The 22,276-nt window shown below is 35.7% G+C and overlaps 1 protein-coding gene across 2 annotated transcripts in view; it reads left to right on the top strand.

Annotated features, from left to right (window-relative positions):
• ST18 (ST18 C2H2C-type zinc finger transcription factor) overlaps window positions 1-22,276 on the top strand; it is a 167,665-nt gene that overhangs the window by 86,803 nt on the left and 58,586 nt on the right. For both annotated transcript variants that reach the window (XM_041412782.1, XM_041412781.1), the window contains exons 3-5: window positions 7,432-7,538; window positions 14,120-14,174; window positions 16,119-16,149. In XM_041412782.1, coding sequence (XP_041268716.1) covers window positions 7,432-7,538; window positions 14,120-14,174; window positions 16,119-16,149 — 193 coding nt within the window. The remainder of the gene's footprint in view (window positions 1-7,431; window positions 7,539-14,119; window positions 14,175-16,118; window positions 16,150-22,276) is intronic.

The following is a 22,276-nucleotide window of genomic DNA, read 5'->3' as shown; positions in this document are numbered from 1 at the left end:
ATTTCTTTTTTTGTTTGTTTGTTTAGTTTTTTGTTTTTGTTTCCTTGTTTTTTTTTTTTTTTTTCTTTTTGTAAAAAAAGCCTGCAGTGAAAGAGAAAACATTTCAAGTTCAGTTTCAGAGGAAGTTAAATGAGCAGGCTACTGAACTGATAAATCCATGATGATGAAAATAATATTTGCTACATTAAAGTATGTTTAGAAATGCACAAAAGCACTTTACAGCACTCTACGTTGTTATCCTCATTTAGCTGAAAGGTGAAAAGACTTGCTGAGGGGCACAGAACAGATCAGTGGCAGAGGCAGGAAGAGAATTCCAGAATCCCTTTTTTCCAGTTATTTGCTCAATCATGGTGCCTTCTATTTATGCCTATGACAGAAGACAGGTGTCATTTTAGGAAATCATCTTTGTCTCACTTTAGAATCACAAAAGGCACTGTAAAGAGAATTTGAACTTCGATTCCTAGTGATGCAGACCATTTATCATAAGTTTGAATAATCTGAACATGCTTTTCCTTGCTCCATTTACCCAATGCAAGCATATGATGAGCAAAACTCTTTGCATAAGAAGTCTGTCCCAAGGAACATTGACATGCACGTTTTTGTATCTGACAAGCATTAGTCAATTTTTCTTTGATTTATTTATGATAGATAAATAATAAAATTATTTATTTATAATAATAAATATTTTTATTCTTGGAGGTTTTTTTCCTGTGCTCTTCAACATGTTCCTAAGTTCTTCAGGGCAGTGCAGTAGTGTAAAACAGCCCCATTATCTTTAGCAGTTAGGGTCATTACAAGTCTTTTAAATGGTGGCAGACTGTACTTCACATGGCACTCTTGAAGTTAATGAACATATGTGATTTGCATGTTGAGGGAAGGCACACTTCTTCCCTTTGTGTGACTTTCCCTTTCCTGGGACATGCCTGTCATGCTTAATGAACAGAACTTGTTCAGAAAGGGCAAGATGAATGCATAGGATAGCAGAGTGGTAGTTTTATATTTCTTTCAGTAAAAGAAGATTGTATTTTTAGGTGTATTAATCCTTTTGATTCTGAGTCAGAAAATGTCCAGTCAGCTATTTAGCCATGGGTTTTGTCCAGAATTATTATATCCTAATTCTGACTATTGAAATATTTCTTAAAAAATATGGCTGGAACAGTCAGAAATCACAGGGAATGAACAGAGGAAGTTAAATGAAGCCTGTGTTTGAGAAGTGACCACTTTTACTGAACCTAACTAGCTTCAGAACTTCTACAGAGATCCAGTGCAACCATAACAGCACTCCCTAAAACTGCCTTTGAAACCCATCAATTCCTAACTAACTGGAAAAATCAGGTACAGTGGAAAGACTGTAACAGCGGCAGCTAGACAGCAGGTGTGCAGCAAACATCAAAACCAGACCAGGATCCTCCTGCCTCGGAAGAGGGCGGTGACAGAGCAATTAAACCCACACAATTTCGCTGATCTTGGTTGTGCTGATCTGTGTGCTCAGGCATCTCCTGCTGGCCTCCATCCTGCAGCTACTGGGCAGCTCTTCCGTGGGCAGAGCGTGGCCATCTCTCGCTGAAGGCAGCAGTGGTCCCCCCACACAGCGCTTCACAACAGAGATAACTCCATGCAGGGAAATTCATCCTGGCTGGAAAAGAGTAAACATGTTTTAGAAGAAAACAAACCCTGTGTTCCAGAGTCAACCATGCGCACTCTTTGAACTTTCTTTTAAAATTACTCTGAAATCATAAGGTTGTTATGGAGTGGTTTTACTCAAAATAATGCATATCATTGTAACTCAAGCCTTGAAGTTAAGTGGCTACTTTAATGAAACACAGTTGCCATAGTTACTGTCAGCTAGCAGAGAATAACTTTTAGTTCTTTTGAAGCTATAAATTAGTTTAAGAAGAGGAAAAGGAATAAACAAGCATGCAAAAGTTTATTATTCAGTGTTTCATGCCTGATCAACTCTTAAAAAGGAAAACTCTCTCTAGACTAGGACATTAACTTTTTTCTAGCTGAAATCTATAATTGCCCATCAACAAACACAAAATTACTTTTGAACTCTCCACTATGTCTGTTTTCATGTTTTCCCCCATTTTTTTCTCCTGAAGAAACAGTTTTACAAAGTTCTGCTTGCTTATTTTGTTAATAACTGTCATTTTACGGCATCTAAATTACTAGAAAAATAATGTTCTAAAGGCAATAATGTATTGCTTAACACGACTCATGAAATCTATGGTCTAGCTCTATTATTCATTATAAACACTGTCTTAAAGCTGATGAGAGGGAAATGAGAATTTATCACGGTGAAGATGTCTTCTAGGGCCAGCTTCGTTGTTTTTCAGTTTAGCATCTAGATGTGCTCTATCCCTGAAGTGTTAATGGAGGTCACTGCTGTTGCTCTCCTTTACTGTGTCGAGGCAAAAGAGTTCCTACATAGTTGACTATTGAGAAACAAAATGATGTTCTTTCCAGTATATCACCTCCAGCTTATGAGCCTCTAGAGCAGTCGTGATTAACAGGACTTTTACAAAGTTTCTGTGTAGTTACAAGGACAGCTTCAATCTTCTGTCATTTTTTTGCATTAGCTATGATTATGCTTTTACCACCAAAATGCATTTATTCTAAAGGTAACAATACTGACTCAGAGAATAGCTTATGTTTCATCTATATTTATCAGCACTCACTGTACATTTGTGTCTTCATTACCAGGAAATATTAAGGGACATTGTGCCATCTATTCCTGTTTACAGTTTATTATGCAGAGATAGGAAACACTTAGCATGTAAAATGAATGTAGAAATTATTCCTGGATAGAAACACGGACATTTCCCACTCGTTGGCTCTTTCTCCTCCATCACCGGATCAGAGTGTAATTGTCAGTAATCAGGCCTGCTTGCTGCTGATAAAACCACTCTGAATGCTAGCAGCCTTCTTTGTGTGATGACTCAATTATTCCAGAAGTGCCTCATCAAATCTGCCCCATCAGCTGGGCTAATAAATAAGGAGAAGAAACTGGCCCCCCAAAGCAAATTATAAATCCATTTGCATTAACCATTTCGCTGGTCCATGATCTAGGCAGAAATAAGCATGGCAGATTGCGTTAAGCTTATTTGAATATGTTTATAATGTTTACAGCTTGCAACCTTTTTTTTTTTTTTTCACAAGGTGTTGGAATTATCGGCCATGAATAGCATCTAAATGCAGTTATGTTAATTACAGCAAAGCCTCCGGCATCTTTGAGGGATAGTTAGTTGCTTAAATCAGGTGAAAGTTAAACTCCTCTGCTAGGTGAAGTATGATCTTGGCTTTGGAGTTACTGCCCTGTTTAAAAGAGTTTTTTAGAGGTACTAGAAGGGCAGCTGCCTGGGTTACCAGCTGGTCCACACTGTTAATGTGACCTTCTGTTCATCTCACGGTAGAAAAAAATAAGATAAAGTTTAGCATTAGAGTTAAGAAAGAAAATGTGATTGTTGAAACAGCAATAATTCTGCTTCCTGTGTACTCTGTACTGAATAAAACAAGTGCAAAGACGACTGCTCTGCCACAAGGAAACTCCTTTCTGAAGCTCAAATTATGCACAAAAAAAGATGTTTCCAAGTAGAGTCCTGCAGATTTCTTGCAGGGAGGGTGTAGGCCAAATGAAATTCAGTTACTCATGAGCTGAAAATTTTACATCTACTTCAGGATCTCCCTGAAGCTTGTGCAGAACTTAATGTGTAAAGTCACAGAATTCAGACTGTGCAGGATAAAGATCTGACTTAAGTCCAGAGTTATCTTTATTTATAATGTGTTATCTTTATTTTTAATGGTATCTTTATTTTTAATGGTAACTGACTTTCACATGCTATTTTCTCAAATACTAAATATGCTGCATTATTTTGTCTTGGGAAAGAGAATTCACTGTCACTGTAGAACCACAAGAAATGTTCAGGGATCATAATGGTGAGTGCATTGGATTTTGTTTCCTTAGATATTACTTTTATTCTGAGTTAACAAATCATAAACTGATGCCATTATGCATTCCCACATTTGCAGCATATCAACGAGGTAAATGAGAGAAAATCAAATTAACCTGTTGGAAATTTAATGTCTTATGCTTAAAAAAGATTTTTGGATCTTTCACAAATATAGTACAGCTTTGAGTATTGAAATTCTGATAGAGAATACAACCTGGGACTTCTGCTGAGATAATTTTTTGGTGGTACAATATGTGTTTTCTCATTTTAAAATCCTCAGGAACTCTGGTAATCTGACCTCAATGAGTGGACTTTTACCCACAGACGATGGGTCAACAAAAATAGCTGTTTGAAGGGATTTGTCACCAACATCTGATGTAGAGGATCAGGACCTAAACTGTCATTCACATCAGTATCCTGGTATGACTCATGGATCTCAGTAGGATGGCACTTCAGAGTCAGTACAAAATCATGTTGCACTGGAAGTGGCTATAAACCAAGGAATGAATTGCAAAGGCTCCAGGTGACTTCACTGAACAATTACACTGACAAATCAAGCGAATCATATATTCCATCTTTGTGGCTTTATAAACTTTATTATTCTAGTTGAATTGAGATGATGGTTGAAAAAGGTGAAAGTTTGCTTTATAGTCAAGCAGGCTTCACCTTCTAGAATAAAAAACACTGTTCAGACACAGACAGTTGAAGTGCAAGAATAATTTACTGTCTGTAAATTGTTTTGAATTCTTGATTAAAAATAGAGAAAGGAGTTAATGCAAGCTGTGAATAGATTGGGCCAAATGAGGATACGTGTGGACCTGAGCAGAGTGACCCCACCAAGGAACCTTGATTGACAAGCAAATCAGTTAGCTCTGCCTCATTTCCATCAACAATGATTTTATCATCAAAGCCACCAACAACCTGGATAGGTGTACCTTCTGGGCTCTTGAGGCTGAGATCTTATTTTCTCCAGTTGGTATTGCAGATTTCTACACTTCTTGCAATACCTCAAAATTTGGCCCATTGTCAATCTTATAACTCATAAAACTTACTAAATAGATTCAGTATAAGGCCTTGATATCCCTGTGAAATCCACACCAAGACTTTTTTTCTACTGGAACTATCAGATCCTAACATTTATATTTGAAGTTAACTTACTTCTTGGAGTGAGGACAGGGGTGACACACAGGGGTGACACACACCAAGGGTATGTCACATCCCATGACACAGCATAATCCTGCAGACCCTATTTGCAGAATGACAGATGCATGACATTGTATTAGACTTTTTATGAGACACCCTAACTTCAAATGTGGGTACTCACCCATGAATCAGCTGAATGGTAGCCAGCACCCTGTAATGTGAAAGAAATCAAACCCAGCACATTTAAACTTACTAACCAGCAGCAACTTCTGTTGTGTTTAAACACAGCAGAAGGGTGCATGTTTTTGTGTTTTGCTGCTGTTGCATGTAGCTCCTCAGTAAAATTTTAAAACCTGCCCCCCCAGACCCATCCCAGTCCAAACTCCTTTTCTTATGAAGAGGATTTTTCAATATACTAGTTTATTATGTAAAGCTAAATGTGGAAAGTTTAGTATGCTTTTCCTTGTCCTTTGTGCACTTTTCCAAGTGGATCTCAGCTGTGCTGTCTTAGCTCTCTGTCCCTTAGGATGAGAGAGGCAGCAGATGGGGTTAGGGCAGAGGGCTGATGCTTCTGACAGCAAACGGCCTGGTTGTTGAGTGGAAGCTGTGAGCGTCAGGAAGCTCCTTTTCCCCAGAGAACCAACTAACCACTGAAGAAAGTTGAAAATGAGCCCTTTGAGAAACGCTATTAAAAGTAGTAAAAAATTGCAATTGTGCAGATGATGTGCTGCTGTGTGGTTATTCGGATGCTAATGAGTTTGACATCAGGGAACTCAAAGGGTTTGCAGCTACTCCCTTATGTGATTTAGTTTTTTATTGTCAATCTTTGAGAAAATAAAGGAAAAATATATTGTTAATAAATACTTAAGCTGCTGGTATTTTTTGAGAAAAATTTGCTAGGTTTAAGTCTTTAGAAAGCTTTGCTCACCATTTTAGTTATTTTCAGAGGTCTTTTGTTTTAGGTTATTGTGTTTTGAACAAAGAGGAAGAGGAAGGTAGAGGGCTTTGAGACTTGTGGTTTTAGGGTTTTTTAATGAATGTTGAAATAAAATAACAGGAAAATGGGGCTTTGAGGATAAATAGTATCTCTTTCTAGTAGAATGTAGTTTAAAAAAAAGATTAAAAAATCCTTTTGGTATTGGGATGTTTGCTCTGGATTTTCTCCCTTCTTTATCATCTTACATCTGTTGCCTGTTTCATTATTTGATCAAAGTGCACTGATTATAATTAAAAGTACTTGATGGGATGAAACCAGCATCCTATCTATTGGGACACAAGCAGAAATTAGTCACCCAAGAAACTCCAACTTCCCTGAGAATCTGTTTAGAATAAGCCTTTACAATTTCAGAAATGTAGCATTCAAAATTTTGTTGAAAAAGGCATCATCAGATATCATTAAAAGAATAGCTAAAGTTCTGAAAGTTCATTTGCGAACTTTGTCATAGCTGGAATATCTTCAATGAATAGATCTATTTTACTAAATACACTGGATAACATGTGAAACAGACCTCGGAAGTCACAACTGATAGCAAAACTTTAATGTTTTGGTCACTAGTGTTAGGAGCAACCCCTAAATAAAACTTGCCCTTAATAACTGCCTATTGTCAGATCCTTCCAGGTTGCAGGTGCCTAGAACTTTAAGTGTTAGGAGGGTTTAGGTATTCAGTATTTCTGAAAACAAGGATCTCTGTGTTGTACACTCAGATGTAAACTTCTGCAGCTCTACTTCCCTCCCTGTCGCTGTTGATTTAGCATAAAGTCCCTCACAGAGAGAAATAAAAATTGAGCATGGAGAAAATGTCAAAGATTTCCTTAATTTGGCTTAAGCTGAGAACATTCTCAGCCTGCCAAACTTTAAATTTTAATATTTGAAGTCAGAAAAAAATAGAATGGAGGGGTTTTTTTCTCTTTTAAAATATTTCAGAATGCTTCTCAATTATTTTACATCATGAACTGAGCCATCCCACTCAATCAAAGGGGTTCTGATGCAATTAAAACATTTGACTAAGGATTTCCTCATATAGAAATGGTAGATTTTTGTCCACACAAGATGAAAAACTTTTCTTAGAGCAGGTCTATTTCACAAGCTATCAAAAGGCATTAATGATGTAAAGAAACGACTATAAGGAAAGAAAAAGAAAACTATTCTTTATGACTTTTAGAAGCACCACTGATGCCTCTACACCTTATCTTTGTAAAACCGCTGAAGAAAATATTGCACCTGGATTATTTACCCATTTGATTTAAAGAGTATCTTGTTTCATCTATGTTTTATTTAGTATAGCTGTTTTTTTGTTTTGTTGTTTTTGTTTTTGTTTCTTTGTCTATTTTTTTCCAGAGAATGAATTTGAGGATTATCTGTTAAATCAGGCAAGGCATCTTGGGCTGTGTGACAAATTTGGTCCTTTGGAATCTGCACGTATTTTCACCTGGAAACACGCAAAGGTGGGATAATTTATTTACAAAAAATTAATTGGAGTAGAAATATGGCTATATATTAGTAGTAGAATACTACTTGGTTTCATGTGTCATGCCTCTTGTACTAGTATTACTTTTCTTGCATAATATCTGCTGTTTTAAGAAAGTCTTTAAATGTCAGGTATAGCAGTACTAAACAGTAGAAGAGATGAGAAATTTTATGAATACATAGAAATTGTAGTTCTTGAGTTTGTGAATTACACTCTTTTAGCCGTACATACTATCAGTATCTTTGAATCTATATGACTCCAGGAATGAGAATATATTTCACAATGCACTGCTTAAATTTAAAATTATTGATTCATAACTTATTGGTGATTTTTATATATATATATGTATAAGGTTTATTGGTTTGGAACTTTTTTAACTATATAGCAGTTACGTGGTCTAAAACTTTAGTGTACTTAAAAAGATCTCAGAGTATCAAAGCTTTTTTTTTACTGACTCTTTCTTTCTTCTACAAAATTATTAATATATACTAGCACAGGAAATAGTGAAAAGACCTTGAACTACAGAAAAAATAATAATCTAGGAAGAAAAACCTGCAGAAAGTAGCCTGGGTTGAGTTTCATTTCAGCTTAGTATGCTATATATATTTTTTTCTGAATTTAAAAACTAGCAGTTGCCCCTTAATTTCATGAAGCTGTGACTCTGCCCTCTAAAGCCTTGGTAAAGAAGACTAATAGAAATACTTGGCACATGTTGGTTACCTAAGGGAATAATAGAACTATTTGCTGTAGTCGTTTGGCAAAAGGACATAAACATATGGCTTTGGTTTATATTCAGCACTGCCAGTTGTGCAAAGTTGCATGGATGAAGTATACAACAGCAGTGACAACTCAGAAATCAGAAGTGAGAATCAAAATAAATCATCCTCATTACAAAGCTATTCAAGCTTGCCTCTGTTCTAAGGTTTATTTTGTCTCTGCATATTTTCAAGTAGTGAATTCAATATAAAAAAATCTACTTCTCAAAAACGGGTACATCATTCAATCACACTATAAAATGCCAAATTGATGATTTATATGTGTTATAAACATGCTTTAAAGTTTGCATTTAGTAAATGTACTTATGTTAATTCCCAAGAAATTCATAGAGCTGAACCGATTATTTCCATGTCATTCAACTTTTTCCTAGAGAAATCAGGAACAGCATTGAGCAAATTAAAGCAAAATTTTCAAAAATAAAGATGCGATGTCTCCTTGGTTAGGAATAGTCAAAATCACTAAAAAGGGCATATTTTTAATGATAGTCTTTAGGAACATATTTCTAAATATTTTTCCTTTCTGGTCATCAACAAATTATTTAAAAAAAAAAAAAAAGAAAGAAAAAGAAGAAAGTTTAACCACATTACAAGAAACGTTTCTAAAAAACATTGTATTTGGATTTTGGATTATTTTTATGGCCAGCAAAATACACACCTTTGTCTAGAAGCTGTTATTTGTGTTCTTGGCATTTCTTTCTCTCGCTGTACTTCTCACTATCAGTGTGAGATTAGTACTTCATATTAAAAATGTTATTGTAGACTGAGAGAAAGACTCAGTCAGCACACATATACACTACAGACAAATAGTGATCTACTCTTCTGGGCAGGCTATAGGAAATTTTCCTCTCAGATTCATTATTTTTTTTTTTTTCTCTATGACTTTATTCTCTTTTTGTGTGATAAAATCTTACATGAGTTAGTGAAATGAAATATCAAAATATGAATATCAAAACCACTGAAAATCTTGATTGGAGGGTATAATTTACTGTAGGGAGAAGTACATAGAGTGTCATGTCACCTTGGGACACAGTATAGCACAGTCCTGTTCATTGTCCTTAGCAGAATCTGACTTCAGCTTTGAAGTTTGTGGCTTGTGTTGGAGGCTTGAGAACGGATTTGTGTGCTTTAAAAATCAGCGAGGTTTTTTCTTCTGACTGAGTTCACTAAGCTTGTGACAGATATAGTTCTTATCTCAATATTAACTTCAGTAATTCACAAATTAAAAAGAGTAGGGAGAAGTTATTCTTTTTCCAGACCTCTCAAAATTAGGTAAAGTTTGTCCTAGTGAAATGATTCCCCAAATTTAATTTTGAAAATCAGGTATAGCTTTAAGTCAGAAACTCACAGTGCAATGATAAAGCTTCTACTCTTTAGATAAACTGAGGATTTCTATTCCTCAAGCTAGTTATGCAAAAGGAAACAGACTGACACTGCAGCAGTGTGAAACCCACTCCAGGAAAGCCATGCTTGTGTTTACAAGATTACAATGGAAATTACAAAGTGCATAGCTCTTACATGAGCTCTTTCCAGGAGATTCATTTCAGTTTTACCTATGTCAGCAGCACTGGCTTCCCTAAGCCATAGTTTGTTTCACAGTAATGTGCTGTAAAACTATCCTACCCAGACAGTAGTGTCAATTTAGTTTCTGAAATTCAAATTTAAAAATGTGAAAGTAAACTGAAATAGTTGCTATTATTATTATTGTCATTATTATAATTTATTGCACATGCCTTATTTTCAGCTGTTAGTCATATTCTTGGACCCTATTATAACATCAGTACATGCACATGTGCACAGACAGACTCCAGGCACACAAAAAAACAAACTCAGAGCCAAATCCTGATTCTCTCACTCAGGGAAGTATTTCCAGGTGCTGCTCTCGAGTCTGTTAACTGCAGTGGGATGGTACAAACAAAAGAAGTACCATTTGGTTCCTGCAGCCAGGAACTCTGAAATAGTTTGCTCAGAAAGTATGATTGCTGCTATTTCACCAGTAAATTAATCTGGAGAAACATGAATACACTGTAGCAGTTAAATGGCAAATTATTACCATTTCAGCCAAGCAGAATTTGGGGAATTGTCAGTGACTCCCGTCAGTTTTCTGTGATCTAGTTGTTGACTTACACTTAAATCTCAGTCAACATTGAAGGAAAAGTGGAGGAAAGATCAGAATGAAATTCACAAAGTCAGGCAGAGGGCATTCATAAACCTTGGGGGATTTGTTGGAACAAGTTTTCAGAAAATAATTCAACATCAATATCTTCAGTAAATTTTGAGATCACAGAAATGGAGTATAACTGAAGCAGAAGGCATTTATTTCTTAGCCTACTTGCTTAATGATTTGGGACTGCAGAGCTGCTGCACCTCTGTCCTTGTGTTTCTGACTGTGTATTTCCCACTAATTCCTTTAGAGTCCATTAGCTACCTTCAACTAATTTGAAAAGAAAATGTTTAGATGAGTTTAAAATCCATCAAATCAGAAAATCTATATATAAAACACAAAGATTATGTGGACTTAGTGCCACTATTCATTCGCCATTCTTTTTATAAATCTTGCTCTTAAAAATTATGGGGCTATAACTCCCAATAAAATTTTCCTGGCAAACATTTCATTATCCCCATGGTCCTGATGGCTAAAAAAATTAGCAGTGAGATATTGTGTGAGGATTTTGTGCAGACATGACCATTCTATTTACCCGTTATGGATTCTTGACTCAAGACAACATATGTAGTGTGAGGGAGGGTGACCATCCCCCAGCTTTGACAGCATGAAGCACCTTCCAGAATCCATCCAACCTTTACAGTCACAACAGTAATAATACATGTCTCAAATTAACACCTTCATAACAAGTAGCTCTAAAAATGTTGGCTAGAATTTCTCAGAATTTAATCCTTTTGTTGTTCCATGGGTGATTTGAAAGTTTGAATGCTTCTTGCTGACCATCTTTTGATGTAATTTAAGGTAAAATTATCACTATTGTAGATGAAAAACAGAAGTGAGACACTTCATTCACCTTGCATCAGTATCAGGCAGTCTCTAAAAGAACTACCAAACTCCAAAGATAGCACACTTAAATTTTGAGCAAGAGAAGGGTTTTCATTTTGCTGACACAGTTTAGAGACTTCAGTTTTATTTAGGTACTTTCATATTTCAAGTTAATGCACAGGACTATTTTGCAAGTTAAGGTGTCTTTTGTGCAACACAGACATGATGATTATTTTGATATGTTCATGCACCAGGCTAAACTGTCCTATAAATGATAGGTTTGAGTTGATAAAAAAAATATCTCATAGTGGGAAACTTTTACAAGGAAAGAAAATCAATTGAAAAATAACTTGCATTGATTTTATCATTGGTTTTCACTCTTTGTGCAGTTTTTAAATATTCATCACAATGCAACCTGCTGTTTAGACCAAAGTAACTGCTGTTCAGTAGAAGCAGTGGGCACTTTTTGTTTCATAATTAAAAGAGCAGCACTGTGATTGGTGTGGTATTTATTATGAAATGATGACAAAGGAGTACCAGTGGTTTTAATAGTTTTAGCTTACAGGAGCTGTTGTTAATTTTGTCGGTAGAGTTGCAGGTGAAATAATGCACAGTGGATAAATAGTCTATATTGGTTTAACTGAACATAATATATAGTGTGTTCTGGAGTTGTTTGTCTCAATAGACTATAGTAATCAAAAGTAATGAACCTATTATGTGCAGGACCTTGGAGAGCATAGAATGGCAGTAAAAGTGTGGCACATAAAAGGTTTATTAAAGGAAATTAAAGTCCATCATTGCCACACCTGCTCCCCTATTATAAGTCTATGGCAGGTCAGTGCCTTCAATCACAACTCAGCATCAGAGAACAGAGCCATGTTTCCCATTACCATTGCAGTCACATTGCAAAAACTCGTTCTCCAGCTTTTAAGGATAGTAACAAGTAAAGGCTGCCATCAGCCCCACTACATAAACAGAAGTTCCTCATGTTTTTCCCTGCTAATAATCAATATCAGATGTAAATTTAAACAGAGAAAAGGTATAATTGTCTGGCTTTGATGTACATTTCCATCAATTTATATTTTCATTTCAGACATCACTAACCTGTGTTCTAGAATTAAACTTCTTCAGGTTTATGAATACCCTTTTCAAATGTTTGTGTTCTCTCTTTCAAATAGGCATTTTGTTTCCAATATCTGCCTATAATGTTCAAACATACATAAAAATAAATAAACCCCAGGAAATTAGAGAAATGCTTTTTATCCCCTAGAAAGGCTGACTTTACTCTTTTTATTTCTCAGGTCAATTTTGTCATATTCTGCAATGTTCTTTCAGATAAGACCTTCGAAACAACTCAGTAATCTGAGTCATATTGAGCTAAAAATAGAGCATACTCAGATCTTCAAACTCTATAAATGGAAAAAGGCACAAACAGGACTTTTTGCATTCATTCCTCAGTTCAGGGCAGTTCAGCAGATCCTCAGAAAGAAAAAGTGAAATAATTGACAGGATCTTCTATTGACATCAGTATTTATCTTGTGACATTTTTCAGGGAGAGATGTCTGGCAACTCCTGGTCTCCATATCTACCTATCACCCAACACAGTTTCATAAATCTGTGTCTGCAAATGGATCTGCAGAAGCCCATGGGAGTTGCTTTGTCTACAATATATTTATTATCACCATTTTACAAACAGGGAAACTGAGATTCAAGTCAAAGACAGATAGCAAACTTCCTTCAGAGACTGAAGAAAAATGCCATAGTTCCCAAAATTTTGCTTAGAAAAATTCCTGGTGATAGAGTCTTTCTTATGTATAAAGTGTTACTTTTAGGCAGGAGTTTGCCTCCCTGGACACGGTCAAAATTGCACTGTCGTGCTATCTGCTATATGTCACTGCAGTTCTCCACACCGTAACATGAAATCTTAATCCCCTTGAATTTCAGGGGTTTTCAATAAAATCCATGGATTGAAAGCCTGCCCCTATAATTATGTGTCTGGGCCACATCCAAGACCAGAAGGTGCATATTTCCACTTTGGGTTTAGATGTAGCCAAAAGTGTAATGATGACAGCTGATCTTGAAAGGATTCTCTTATATCAGTTAGAAAACTTATGACATCAGCTGACTTCTGGGGGTTCTGGGCTTTTTGATTGTTTGGGTTTGGTTTTATTTCATGTAAAATACAAATCTGGACACTACATTCTCCCAAAAAATCTCCTATAAATCCGTAACTCACTGTCTCTTCAAGCAAAACTTCTTAAAGAAGTAGTTAGTTGATTAAGAGTTGAAGACTTTCAAAGCTGTATATATGTAGTTATGCATTGTCAAGCAAGAAGGTTTGATGTTTTAAGGATAAAAGTTGTCAGAAATGCGGGTTCCAACATAGCTATAGAGCTATGCCTCAGTTAAAATGAAAATGCAGAGTTCCTGTAGTCACGGCAGCTTTCTGGGACCTTTTGTTTCAGGAGGTGGATGCTGAAAGCAGCATTCATGCAGCATTACTCTTCCTAACCTTATGCCTTCAGCTAACACCTGTAGACCTCGTCATTAAACCTTACAGAGTCACTCATAACTATCACTTTATTAAACAAATCTGCATCATTAAAGGTATCTCCTAGGTATTTACTAGATATTCACAGATGGCTTTTTATCTCTTTGACAAGATTAATAAGGCATGATTATTCTTTTTTTTCTATTACTGTCTAGCCTTTGGAAATGTGGAAAAAAAGCATTGGAGTGGGTTTTTTTCCTCAATGGCAAAAGGTATGAATTAAAGACCTTGTGTTAATATTACAGATGGATGCAGATGGGGAAAATAAAAAGCTGCGCACACGCTCCAAAGGAACCAAGGGTGAGTTAGCAAGCACACTCCACGACCCTGTGCCCAGAACACCATGAAATATCATAGTTCCTGTGCACAGTCCTTAATGTGCACTGAGAGACTCTGGAGCTTCCTTACGGCTGCTTCTTTTAATCAGGGCAGGACACAGACTGCTGGCATTAAGAGGCACAATGGTTTTAGCTATGGTATAAAAAAAGCCAAAAAAAAATCCACTGGTGTTATTTTCTTTGAGTTATTTTACAAAGACAATAAAGGTTACACTTTTTATTATGCAAAACAAAAACAACAGCAACAACAACTCCAAAACCCCCAAAAACCAAAAAAAAAAAAAAAACCAAAACCCACAAAACTAAAACAGCCCAAAATTATTTTCCACAGTGAGTACAACATTGAATGGATGTTTTAAAAAATTGTATACCAAAATTTTTTTTCAGCCACCTGAATGTTTTTTTTCTGTCCATTGCCATTAATTATCTATAAAATTGTTGTGTAAATTGTTGGGAAGTAAATTTTCTTTAATCAAAAGCTTCAGGTGTATGTGGCAGAAGAGAATCTTGTGGAGTTTTTAAGTATCAGTGCTCATGTTTCATTTGCAAAGTTATGACTTAGTTGCATTTCCCTCTTTTTGTAAGGAACAGATGGAAATGCAATATAGAGAGATAAACAGGCCCTTAATGATCTCTACATCTGGAAAACGTGATTGACTAGCAGTACAGCCCTTCCAGGAAAAGAACTTTTTATTTTAATTCATAACATATTTTAATTTTTGTGACTCTTGACAACAAATTAAAAATGGATATACTTAAAACTAAATGCCAAAGTTTTGCCTACCTTGTGAATATTTTTGCTTATGACTATTTTCAGAGGCACAAAGCACCCATTCTGCACTCTAATTTTAATGAGAATTATTTATTCTCAGGATTGTGCAAGACAGACTACTTCTATTTGTTGTCACAACTCACTAATTTGAATAGTTAATATTGTGTCTTCATGTTCAAGTTATGGTCAGAATGAAAAATTAGAGTGGTTTGGCATTACTTCTCTATTTTCAAATGATCAAAGGGGCAAAAAGTGCTAGACATCACTCAGGGAAAGACAGAGCACTGAAGTACTGCAGCCTGACTGCAGATAAATACAGACAAACCTTTCTAAAAATCATAGTCATTGTCATACCAAAACTTTGATGCAACCATCACTGGTGATCACTGAAATTAATATACCATTCATATATATTTCAAAAGTACCAAACAGAGTCCTTGTAAACTTCTCTATTATTCACACCTCAGCATTAGGGCATGTCTTCTCTATTGGTTTGGACTGTGAGTTAAAAGAGTTTGGCTGGCATAGCAAACTTCAGTTTAGTTAATAGGGGTTTCATACCCTTTCACTCAAAAGGCTAATAACACAATTTTAAAACTTACGGAATTTTTTTTCTCCATGTTTTTATATATGTGCATATACTCTTATACCAATTAATATATCAAGAGCATTTTCCCCAGAAGTGAAAACAACAAAAGTTGCCTCTGCAATATGACTAATCCTTAGAGACACCTGTTGACCTTGTCAATATGCTGTATACTCCTGTGTCGGCAGGAATTTGTGAACACCAGCCTTTGCAATTCCCAAAAAGATTTTAAATTCTGAAAATCAGAGATTTTGCACTATATTTTCAGGAAAAAACAAGGATCTTTGATTTTACTTTTATTTTTATTATTTTCCTTATTGTTTCACTGAACATCATACTCCAGGTCTCATGCATCCTAAAATAACTGTGACGATTACACTTTCATTCAGCATTTGTCACTAGTAGCTACAATCCTGTGGTTAGCATGAAATAACCACCTGTGTTTTGATAGCCACTCCTCTGTCATTACAGATAGGCAGGTGCAAGGCTGCAGCAAGCACAAGTCTGCAAGTGTAAACTAATTAATTCTTTCCTGCTTTTATTAACAGTTCAAGTGGACTCTATAGCTCAAGAGCTCAGGTAAGAACTTACACTGTTTATTTTTTCAGTTTTATTTTCTTATATTGACAAATTTATACCACTGCTACTTCTATAAAACAAAAAATCAAGCAAATGTATTTTGTAAAGCTTAAGCATAGATCTGAAAAAAAAAAATTATGTGGATTCACTTTTTAGATATACAAAAAACTAAAGGAAAATGCTAGCAATAATTATGCAGGCATAATCAAACGTAATGTGAAGTGGGCAGGATTCTGGTATGTTGTCTTTATTTTCAGCCTGTGTCAGGGCACACAACAAAATAATTTCTGGTGAATATTCAGATCTTCAGTCTTTTTCCTGTCGTATGTATTATAGTATTTCAATATCTGAACATTACAAGATTTATTAATATATTTTACTAGATGGCTTTTATAAAACTGATCTGTACACTCCTGTAAATTCTAAGTGCACTAATGGCTCATTCTTCCTTAAGTATTTGTTGAGGTTTCATAGTTTATGGAAGTAGCAGGAAGTATTTCCCAAACTTGCACAAAGAATGTCAGTCCACTCAAAAACCACAAACTGCACAAGGATATTTCAGACTGCAAATATCTAGTAAAATTTCAACATTACTATTTTAATCTACCTATGCATGCACCAAATCTTAATCGCTGATCCAAAAGCTTAGATTAAACCCTGGAAAGACTAGCAGATTTTTCTGTACCAAATCTTCAAGAAAGAAACTATTTGGAGGTACCTACAAATTCCTAGAGTTATTAATCAGAATTGCAATTCAATACAGCTTCAGTGTAAATACTGGAAAAAAATTTTGCAGAAAGATCTTTAGAGTTTTTTTGTAAATTAGTTTATATTCCCTACACTCACTTTTCATCATGTTACTGAGCTGCTTTAGCAGGCATCCAAAATATGTGCTTATGGGTTCATCCATCTAGGGGAGAGAAACACCATCATGTGATTTATTTGATCAACCAAAAATGCCCAATCTCTTGAAATAGGACATGAAATATTTACAGGAAGTTATTTACAGCGAAGACTTACAATATTTTAAGGTTTTGTTTTATAATAAAACTGAGGAAATTATAAGCTTCTTATAGCTACTCCATGAACAGAAGTGTAGGCTAACTTTTTGGATAAATTATTCATGGTGAGTCACTCATTCAGCTCTGCTGTGAATCTCATTTTTTTGTATGGCTTCAGTTTCCTGAGATTTAGTGCTTCTCCTTTTTTCCTCTGTGCATCGCTAATTTATGCACCAGAAGGATGCATTAATCTGAAGAGGCAGCCATCCAAAAAAAGGGATGGTCCATGTGTTCCTAAGAGAGAAATGTTTGAAAAATAGAGGATGTGCAAGTTTCTGCAACATCAGGGAAGCTGTGATTTATGTATTATCTATTGCTATAGTTTTTCCCAGGCAACTTTATTTTACCCTGTGAAACACATGCTGTCTTAGGAACCAGTGTGTAGCAGATCACTCTGTCAGAGATGTGGACTACCTCCATAAGGAAACATACATTGGTTTAAAACAGTGAGTTAAACAGCACAGAAAAGCATTATCCCATCCTTAATGTGGTATTTGTAATTTCTGCTGTACCAAATTCCGTATTTGGTATCTCCAGAGTCAAGTGACTGGCATATAAGTCAGTTGATCAACTTCTATGAACCTACTTGTCCATGTAAAAGTAGAGGGAGAGAGGCAGGGATTGCTCTTTGGAAATGCAGCCATTGGACTGCATTCCTGTTAGTCATATCCATATTATTGTGGGAAAACTATTGAACATTCCTCAAGAATTAAAGACTGAAATAGTCTGTTGTGTTCCCTGGATACAGATATTGGAACCACTGTCTTTTCTGACCAAGGTTCTAAATGCTATGTTGGCTGAGAAATTTAAATCCATGCTTAATTAATTTCCCCTTTTCCCCTGGCTTATCCTATCTGACAAAGCACTTTTGCACTCCTTATTGAGTTTCTGTTACGAAGTGCCTTGGGATACTTCTACATGAAAGACACTACATAAGCTTACATGCTCATTTTGTATTATTATTAATTTCATAACATTGATTGGTTCTAGAGCATTTGTTAGCCTTTTCTTATTCTGTAACTCATGCTTCAAAAAGTAGAGAAAAAATAAATGAAAAGCAAAACAAAGAGTTTCAATCACCAATTAGATTAAATAAAGCATGAAAATTTCTCTCTTCTAAATTTCAGGCATTGAAGTCTTTCTTAATAGAATTCAATGGCAAAAAATCTCTTGATTTTGAGAAAGCCAAGATTTTACTAAGAAAACTGGCTAATGTTGTTATCATCCATCTTCTCCTGAAAAATAGGACCACCTTTCTGCATAAAGATATTATCTTAAGAGACAAACTGGGTTTTAAATTTTTTTTTTTCTTAGTAAAATAACTAAAAATTCTCTTGCACTGCACTGACTTTTCAGAGAACAGACTTTTCTTCCAGGTATAACCAATGATTTATGTGTCAAACTTACATTTATTTTGTATAACTATATGCCCTAAGGAATCCCAACTTTTAGTAAAATATAAATAATTTTCTTTATACATGAACACTATTAACATTTCTGTGTTATTAGTTCAAATTTATTAGGATTATTTTAACAGTTTCCACTGTATGTGTTGTAGTGTTGAAGTATAGTACACTAAACTTAGTAAGTCTTTCAAAACAGAACTGTCACTCCTTGAAGACTTGATCATTTATATGTTAACAACATGATTTAATTTTTTTATTTAGGAATGTACTGCTGTGGTGTTTCCATTTGTAGCTAAGCTGCTTTAGAAAAAGATGAATCTTTTTATCACAAGCTAAACACAGCAAACAACAATGTGCGCTAAAAGTGAATGCTGAAGCCGGGAGATCTCTGTTCCATACATTCAAGTTTGAATCTGACACCTTTTGGGCATAGAAGCTCTGATGTATCCATCTTCTGTGAGAAGCAGAATGAAGAGGTCTTCTCTTAGACAATTTTGTCATGGACCACTGAAAGGACCAGGACCTTCAGCTGTGTTCAGGATTAGAATGGAAACCAAAGTAAAGTGAGGAATATTGGAGTGATGTATTCTCATTACTGTGTTTTATTTAACAGATGGGATACAGTACAATGAACCATCTGTAGGTTATGGAGTGGCATCTGGGTCAGACCAAGGAAGAGCAAATTGGATTGATCCAAGCACAGAATTGCAAAAGAATAGATCAGTTTGGCTAAATCCATATCTGAATGGAAGGGGTACCTTTTCTGAGTTAGATACAGGTGAAACCAAGTGTTTTGGGCTTCTGTCACTGGTGACTAATTTAGAGCCCACAAGGTGTTTCAAATCATGGAGAACAGCTTTGCTGTTTGGTAGGAATAGTTACACTTCCCCTTATTTTCTGCACTGTTGCATCACTTCTTCAAAAGCAAGGAAAATTACTTTTTTAATCTGGAACTCTTGTTCCAGGTGTTGCAAGACATTTTAGACATTCAGAGAAGTTGAACTGTTCATTATGAATGCACAGAGTTATGAGTATCCTGAACACTTGAGGAGTTTTAGGAGTAATAGCACAGAGCTATCTGGATGACTCCTTGTTAGAAGTAGTAACTTGACGATTCACCCTTTTGTGGCTGCCTATTGATTAGGAGGGTGAGAAACCAGCAAAGTAACCCTGCAAACAATGGATCTGAAGTAGCTCAGAAAGTCTGTGTTACTAAAATATATTCCTTAACTTTACCTGTAATGTTTGAAGAGGTACATTAATATACTGTTGTATATGAGTATATGACAACATCTAAAAAGCACTTAACTAACTGAAGTAGTTACTCCTTAGTCTACATTGCTGAATATTTTCCTGGTTTCCTCTAAGAACTATTAAATTGCATGCATGCAATTATAACAGAGCTCTGTTTCAGCCAGTAATAGAATGAAGGTAAAGATTTGGTAGATAGAAGGGAATTTGGCCAGTCAGGAAATGCTCATGGCATGAAAGAAAAGGCCTGTTCCTGCCTAGCTGCATTCAGAAAGGACTGATTGGTACCTCTTTTTCTGAACTTCACAAAGTAAGCAGATTTTTTAAAGAAGTATTTGTGTGGAAAAAAAATAGAAGTAGTATGGCAGATGACTGGAGAAGGAGGTGAGAGTGATACTCAGATGATGGAAGAACTGAGCACATGAAGACAAATCACATAAAAAGGCTCCAAGGTGTTTCTTAGTAAGAATTGAGATTATGGTTGATTTGTGTAGCTATCACCTTCACAGTAGTGTTATCCTACAGCAATGAGAAATCTGTTTGTTCCTAGCTGGCATCTGGAAAACCTGTCAGGTTTGTCCTTTGGGCTTGGCTTTGGTTTCCACAGGAGCTTGTCAGAGACTGATTTTCTAGAAACTGCTGTGGAAAAGCACGTTTGACATAATCCTGAATAAGCACATTTGGAACAGAAACTGAGGTGGACTCTTGCGTTTCCTGGTGTCTCATCTGTCTCCACTGGCAGAAAGTGTAGGACCCTTGCAGTCATTAATGTGCTTTGCTGAAACAAATTCTAAGTCTGAATTCAAACAGACTTAGCAGTAAATATTAAATGAAGATGGTCAGTAGTCATAGCTACTGCCAGACGTGTCTGAGCTTCACAGAAAGTCTTTTATTTGCAATTGAAGATTGGATGTTCACTGCATACACTTCCAGCCCTCCTCCCCAGTGCTCCCCATGATGGTAACTGGCTGGGGCCGAGCTGTGCCACCTTGGCATTTAGGTATTTCTCAGTGACATATTGGATTAAGCATTCCACCTGAGTCAAAGTCCTGTATCATGCTGTTTCTGTTGATAACTGATAGTCAATTAAACAATGGGCATTAATCTTAAGAGTAACTATTCCCAAGATGTGTTAACAGAATGAGTTAGAGTATCTCCTGCTTGCTCTTTATCTTGGAAAAAGAACTTACTCCCTGCCCTAGCCATTGTAGAAATTGAAATGGTTATGGGGTGCTGAAAATATTAACCTCTGTCTCTTACTCCATGATTTCTGGTACAAGCAAGTCTGTCATGTTATTATGAATCATGCTTTCCTAAATTCCCATTAAATCTTGTTCATTTACTATTCTTTTCCGACAACATTGTTAGGCTCCTAAGGAACTTCATCTGATGTGCTAGACCTTACTCTCCTCAAAGAATCTGTGGAAATCTATGTTTTACACTAAGCAAAAATGGGTTTGTAGTTGATGTTTGATAGAAAACATTGAACAGTCAAACATAAACACTGAACAATCACTACATGGTGCCATTTACTACAAGGCAAAAGTATATAGTCACAGTATATTGTCAGTCATAGTAGTGACAAAAAATAGTGTTAGAACTCACCTATACTTATTATATCCTGTATGTCAATATAGTCATCATAACTAAAAAAATCAAGCATTAATAAAAATTGCAATGGCAATCAAGTTTATAGTCTATCATGTCTAAGTTCCTCCCTTGTTTCCTCCTTCACCTCCCAGTCACCCTCTAAGTAGCCATCAAATTTTGAAATCTACTGAGATGTCATCCCTCCTCTCCCTTCACTCTGCCTCTCCATCTCATTTCTTTTCCTCCTTTCCTTTTCCTAGAGCTTGAATGAGTTGATAGACCTTAGGCTTTTTGACTTTTTTACATTACCAGGTGCTTTCATAGTTCAGAACCAAGATATTCTTTCAGTACTGTTAAACCAATAAACAAGACAACAGTTAACACAGAAAGAAAGTCAAAATTCAAACACCTCCAAGTTTTCTTTTAATATTCATGTGACTTGTTTAAGGCTTACATTAAATGTTTGCAACTTGTGTATAGAGATCAGATAATTTTTTTCACTCTTACTAAAAAGTCATTTCTAATGTAAACTAATGAGGTGATAGGAACCACCATTCTGTTTCAGTAAATGATAACATGGTTCTGGGTGATCACAAGTAATGACTTTAAACAGTTTGCAAGTAAGCTTGGGGTTTACAGTTCTTTGACTTAAATATCCAGTGAACTGTTCTGAATAACCACTATGAAAGCTGAAATAAGAACTGTATCTCATAATTTTTTTGAGATAATTGTGGTCGAAGCTGTTAATTATGATTAATAATTTGCTTAATTCACTATACATGTTCAGACCTTTTGATCTACGTATTGTGACTTTCTAAA

The sequence above is a fragment of the Onychostruthus taczanowskii genome, unplaced genomic scaffold (genome assembly GCF_017590055.1).
Source record: "Onychostruthus taczanowskii isolate IOZ18803 unplaced genomic scaffold, ASM1759005v1 scaffold4, whole genome shotgun sequence".
NCBI lineage: Eukaryota > Metazoa > Chordata > Aves > Passeriformes > Passeridae > Onychostruthus > Onychostruthus taczanowskii.
This window is presented reverse-complemented; position numbering and strand designations above follow the sequence as displayed.